A 6,000-nucleotide genomic window follows, 5' to 3' on the forward strand; every position below is an offset into this window, starting at 1 on the left:
CCCAGGCAGCCCGCTCCTCCAGTCTGCCGGCCCAAGTCACCCACACGTGCTTGCGCCCACATGCGTTTCCAGTGTGGGCTGCGACTCCTGAGGGAGCACTACCCAGCCTCCCCAGAAAGCAGCACAGGTGGCAGCGGCAGGCGCATCCTCTGGGCACAGGTCGCAGACCTGGGCTTGACCTTCCTGCCTCCAGGCACAGTGCGTGACTTGCAGCCAGGCTTGCCACCGAAGCCCGCCTCTGCGAAACAGCATTCGTGAAGGTGCCGGAGACTCTGGACGGATGCGGGTGGGTTGGCTGGTTGGTTGGTTGGTTTCTTTCTTTCTTTTCTTTAAAAAAGATACATTAAAGGTGAGTGGAGCTTAAGGGAGGAAAGCAGGCAGATCCCAGGGTTGGCTCTGTTCACAGAATAAGAGTCTGGTCCTGGGACAGCACACGCAGGACTCGGCTCCCAGGGCTGAGTGCTTCCCGTGACACGCCTCCTGAAACAACATGCACCGGCAACACCCCAACCCACCAACCCAGACGTGTGTGCACACACATTTTGTGATTGTGCACACTCACCTACATGTGTGCACACACACCTGTGTGCATGCCTGTCTGTGTGCACCCATGTGTGTGGTCCTGTGCACATTGAGATGCCAACAGGAACACAGCTGTGTTTTCAGTCTGGCTCTCAGGAAATCTCTTCTGATGTCCCTGGTTTAAGCTGAATTTGAGTTTGTTTGCTTCATTTTGAGAGACCCACAAAAGACAGTTCCAACTCCACTCTTCCCCAGGCCTGAAACCCAAGTAAGAAACACTGGCTCAGGGTCTAGATGGACTTCAAAGTCACATGCTTCAAAAGCAAATGTTTATCATCCAAATGCACTGGCACATGCCTGTACTCCCAGTGGCTCAGGAGGCTGAGGCAGGAGGAGCACAAATTCAAACCCAATCTTAGCAACTTAGCAAGACCCTGTTTCAAAATAAAAAGGGCTGGAGGTGTGGCTCAGTGGTAAAGTGCCGCTGGATTCAATCCTTGGGACCAAAACAAAAGAAAATATTTATTATTATATTATTGCAAAATGAATGACCCTGAGGCCTTAGTCAGGGAAGGTTGATTAGAAGAGTCTTGATATAACCAAGAATTATGAATTCAGGGTTTTAAAGATCTTAAAAATGGCCCAGAGATAATCTGCTTTCCAACTTAGCCATGAGTGGTTTATCAGTCCATGAACACAACTCTATGAATAGCCTGTGGACACAGCCTTCCCACTGACCTGTTCTGGGTGGGACCCCTCAACTGTCACCACACATCACTGACCATGTGCTGCCGAGGGTCCAGGAGCCCATGAAAAGGCACAGTCTCCCATGGGCCTTTCTAACTTCTGCCCTTTCTCTTCCCACCCCAGCCTTGCTAGCTCCAGAATCTTAAGCTGGACAGAAAGTGAATCGAGTCCCCTGGGAAAGTACTGCACCCGATTTGCTCCTCTGGCTGGGGAAACACCAGATTCCAATCCTCAAACCAGGCCTAAGTCCCAGTCTGACCTGCACAAACGCTGGTCTCAACTCCCCATCCCTCCATTACATCCACCAGGTCACAACAAGTGGCTTCTTCTGCCTCACAGTGCTCTCGCCTTTAGAGTTGTGTTTTCTCCTGTACTAGACCGGTTACCTGGGTTTTTTTCTCCCACAGCACCCTGGGAGGCAAGTAAGTGCTTAGCAGGTTGATTGCACTCAAATATATTCAGCAACCTGTTGGTCAAGCTGGTCCCCAACATTCATATATTGAAGTCTAACTCCAGTACCTCAGCAAGCAACCCTATTGGGAAGTGAGGTCACTACAGAGGTGATTAGTGAGGGTTGAACTAGGTGGTGTGGTGCCTGATCCAACAGGACCATGTCCTTCCACGAGGGGGATCTGATAAGTGTGGAAACCATATGGAAATAACACGGTGAGGACTGCGGCTGCGAGGCTGCAAGCTCAGGGGCCCCAGATACCTGCGTGAGGCCTGGATAGCGCCTCCCCTGTGCTCCAGGGGAGCACAGCCCCACCTACGCCTTGATCCCAGGCTCCAGGGGCCAAACCATGAGGCAAATGTGCACACCCAGGACATCCAAGGGGTGGCCTGACTTCCAGCTACATCCTCTAAAACCTGATGGCTCCGGGTCTCCTGGGGAGCACACTGCATGGGTTACACAGAGCTTCTGTGCTCTCTTCTCCTGGGACACAGAAAGAACCACAACCCTGCAGTTGTGTATGCTGAACTGGTCACTGCTGCACCCACAGGGAGAATTAGCATCTCCTGTCAAGACATGTTTATCAAGCTCCCAGCAACGTCCATCCTCTAAAGTCCCTGTAGGTCTCCCCTCCTTGGGTTAGATCATCTAGGGATGTGTGAGGTGTGAACCTCTGAGAACCACGCTACTGCTGCCAGGCTCAGCCATGTCTTGGCCTCAGTGTAGGGAGCCCAACCTGGCCCCAAGAAACCCAAGTGCAAGGTCTATACACCAGCACTGGGGAAACTCTCCTCCCTACAGGAAAGATGTGCTAGCAATAAGGAAGAGTGCTCAGGGGAAGTTTACAAGTCCCTCCTCTCTCTGGCTCCACTCCACCCTGAAAGAAAAGTGGAGGAACTTCACCCAGGGGAACCTGAACCCACCACACTAAGTGAGCAGAACACAGGAGCCCAGTGAATGTCCTCTCTCCTCTCCACTCCATTCCTGCTCTGAAGCACAACGACCACAATGGAAGAAACATTAGGTTTTCTTAATAAAAGACACATGGAAAGCCTCTTCATCCTGTGCTTACCCCCAGGCTCAGGGCTGGCTTCAGGCTGTGAGCCTGCAAAAGTGAAGTTGCAGGCTGCTTACCACTGGCACAGTGTGCCCAGCGACTGGGGCACCCCTTCCAATTCCACAAGGACATTAAGTTGCCAACTGTTCCTTTTTAAGGGAAAACAGCATCGGACTCACATTCCCACATTCAAGTAAGAGCTATTCGGCATGTGTGCTTTGTGGCATACATTATTGCGTGCAGACATTTGTAAGCACACAAAAGAGCAACTTCTTAGGAAATGGAGACTTCTGAAACCTAGAGTTTAGAGGTAGAGAATGGTTAATATTTTAGTCGTACCTACCTTTGAACCAGAGCGTCAGTAACTCTGTCTATAATTGGTGCTTTTACGTTAAACTTTCACTGTGATAGAGTCAATTTAAAACAAACCAATCAGGGCTCAGGGGAACAAAACAATGGCTTCAACCTAAGAAATTTCCATGTGACTATAGTTTCAGAATATTGCTATGTTCCAATCTGGCTGCTTTAAGCTAAACAGTTTATTTGTTCCTCTCTTTGTTGTTCTAGAAACGAAAAGAATGCTACAAAATCTTTCAGGAAGTTAAAAAAGAAACTGATTATCAAAGTCTGCCAATCAATAATATTAAGGCATGAAATATGCCAAGTGAAATAATGCTTTGACGGCCACATTTTTATCAACACAGCACATGAAGTTCCTTAAATCTTCACTCTTAGAAATGGAACAACGTTTTTTAGTCTATTTTGGTAAAGTTAGCGTGCATTTCAAGGCTTTTCAGCATCTGTCCTTTATTATCAGAGGTACCAATATCCAGATGACAACAGTGCTCTGGGTACCCTGAAAGTTACACGGGGCTCCTTCGCCTGTCTTAAATCATCATTCTATTGACCAGTTTCATTTACAAGCAACATTCCTATTTCATGCAAGACAGCTATTCATTCTAAAATGCAGATTCTGTTTTCATAAATATGTTCCAAGTAAGAAAAATACCTAAAACTAGTATGCACACAAATTCATGTTAAATAAAATGTTTTCTGGCCTAATCTTAAATCTAGCACTATAACATGCAAACTTATGAATAAAATTACTTTTTCAAGTCACTTAACATTTTCACAAATTGTCATCCTGCCTGGGGGCCAATACATCCCGTCAAAAATTAAATAGTCCTTCCTAATTATAGTATGCTTAAAATTCTATATTTTAATGCCTTTTAAATAATTGTTGCTCTTATTTCTTAAATTGTATATTGGCCAAAAAAATCGGAGGCGAGCCCTCAGTATTTCTGACACCCTTGGGAGCGCGGTCCTCAGCAGCCGTCCCACCCCCTCGCCCTGCTCTCGGAGGTCTGGGAGACGAAAACAAACTTTCATCGCCGGCAGACCCGGCCAAGGGTCACGCTCCAGCCGCAGGGGAACCACCAGCGGGCCGTCTGCTCGGAATCGGTAAGACGGGGAATGAATCTGGGACTCCGCGCCAGCCGTGAAGAACGCAGGCTTTCTAAACCCCGCGCGCCGCCGCGCCGGCCTGGTGCGGGCGGCATCCCGGCGCGGGGAAGTAGCTAGGGGCTCCCCGCCCAGCCCTCGGCGACCTGGCTGCAGCTTCTCAACGCGCACGGCGGCGGGCCCGCTAAGCGACCAAGGGCGAGAGCCCCCTGCAATGCCACCGACGAAGCTCGTTCGAACAAAGCCATCGCGGGAAGCTGCGCGCTGGAACAGTTTTTCTGACCGGTCGCCGCCGGCGAGCGGAGCCAGCCTCCCATGGCCAAGGAGCAACTCAACGTCCGGGCAGAGCAGACCCCTCTCCGCAGGCACTCGCTTTCCCTCGACCCCGACCGGGCGCGTCCCCGGGGGCGGCGGCCGCTCCCCCGGCCCCCGCCCCCGCCCGCCCCAGCCCGTCCCGCACACAATGGCGCCCCCCCAGCTCCCGCCACCCGTCCCCGCGCCCGCCGCGCCGCCCGGTCCGCGCACAAAGGAGGGCGCGCGGGGCCCCGAGCCGGCGCGCGCCAGGTGCTCCTGCGCGCGTCGCGGGCCGCGCGGGGCCGGGGACGCGGGCCAGGCCCGGCCCAGCCGGGCCGGGGGCACTTACTTTCTCGATGGTCCCAGGCAGCAGGCGCTCCAGCAGCCTGCAGAGGACCACCCCATCTTTCAGCGACGCCTGCAAAAAGCCCTCCGGGTCGGAGATGGTTTTCTTGGGCGACTCCAGCACCCCCAGGGTGATGAGCCACGTAACGGTCTGCTCGGCGGAATTCATCGCTGCGGCGGCTCGGCAGGGCGCAGGGAGGGGGCCCGCGCGCGGTTCACCTCGGAGCGGCGGCCCGGCCCGCGGCCGCCCCCGCCCCCGCCGCCTCCGCGCCCATGGGGCGCCGGGCGCCGGCGATTGGCTCGGCCGGCCCAGCAGGTCCGGCTCGGCTCCGCTCGCTCCGCGCGCCCTGGCCCGCTGTCAAGTGCCTTTTCATTAGATGCACAGGAACCTGCGGGCGCCCGGCGCCGCCCCCGCCGCCGCCCCCCGGCCGCGGCCGCCGTCGCCCGATGACATCACCGCCGGGAGAAGAAAGACGCGGCCGCCCGCCCGCGCGCGCCCCGCGCAGCCCCGCGCAGCTCCGCGCCAGGCCCGGGCGCACGGCGCAGGCTGGGCGCGCCCCGCGCTCACCTGCGCAGCCCGGCCGCGCCGCCCCGCAGCCGCGCCCGCCGGGGACTCTGCGCCCTTTGTTTATATTCCAGAGCGAGAGGTTTGCATTATTAAGCACTTCCCAGAATGCTCTTTTTATTTCTGCCAGCCTTATTTCGGGGTGGGGGCGGTGCTGAAAGCCAGACGTTTGTGTCTCGCTACCTCGCAAGCCAGTAATGACGGAGCCAAATGCTAATTAAATCTGTAACCAGATGGGTCTAATTCGGGCAGGAATTGATTTTCCTGAGGCGCAGCGAGTCCTTGGGGACGTGGGCGCCGGAGCGCGGCGCGGCGGGCGGCTCGAGGGCCCCCTGCCGGGGGGCGGTGGACGCGGCGGTGACCTCAGCTGGCGGAAGCGGGTGGCTCGGCCAGCTGGGGCCACCGGCCAGAAGCCTTGCGTGACTCCGCGTTAAATTGGTGGTGACGTTTCAAAGTCTGCTGGAGCAAGGTCAAGAAAATAGCCCAGCCCGAAGTGGGTCTGTGCGGAGAAGGAGGAAGGAGAGCCGCGCAGTGAAGCCCGGCCGGCGCTTGGCGGCG

General features: G+C 55.1%; 1 protein-coding gene across 4 annotated transcripts in view; it reads right to left on the bottom strand.

The window, feature by feature from the left end:
• Positions 1-5,201, bottom strand: part of Arhgef7 (Rho guanine nucleotide exchange factor 7) — a 132,712-nt gene extending 127,511 nt beyond the window's left edge. Inside the window, exon 1 of one of the 4 annotated variants that reach the window (XM_047552850.1) lies at positions 4,882-5,199. In XM_047552850.1, coding sequence (XP_047408806.1) covers positions 4,882-5,046 — 165 coding nt within the window. In that variant the 5' untranslated portion in view covers positions 5,047-5,199. Of the gene's footprint in view, positions 1-4,881 lie in introns of all 4 variants that reach the window. The other 3 variants (XM_047552852.1, XM_047552853.1, XM_047552854.1) reach the window with 3 other exon arrangements.
• Between the last annotated feature and the right edge of the window lie 799 nt (positions 5,202-6,000).

The sequence above is a fragment of the Sciurus carolinensis genome, chromosome 5 (assembly GCF_902686445.1).
Source record: "Sciurus carolinensis chromosome 5, mSciCar1.2, whole genome shotgun sequence".
In the NCBI taxonomy this organism is placed as follows: Eukaryota; Metazoa; Chordata; class Mammalia; order Rodentia; family Sciuridae; genus Sciurus; species Sciurus carolinensis.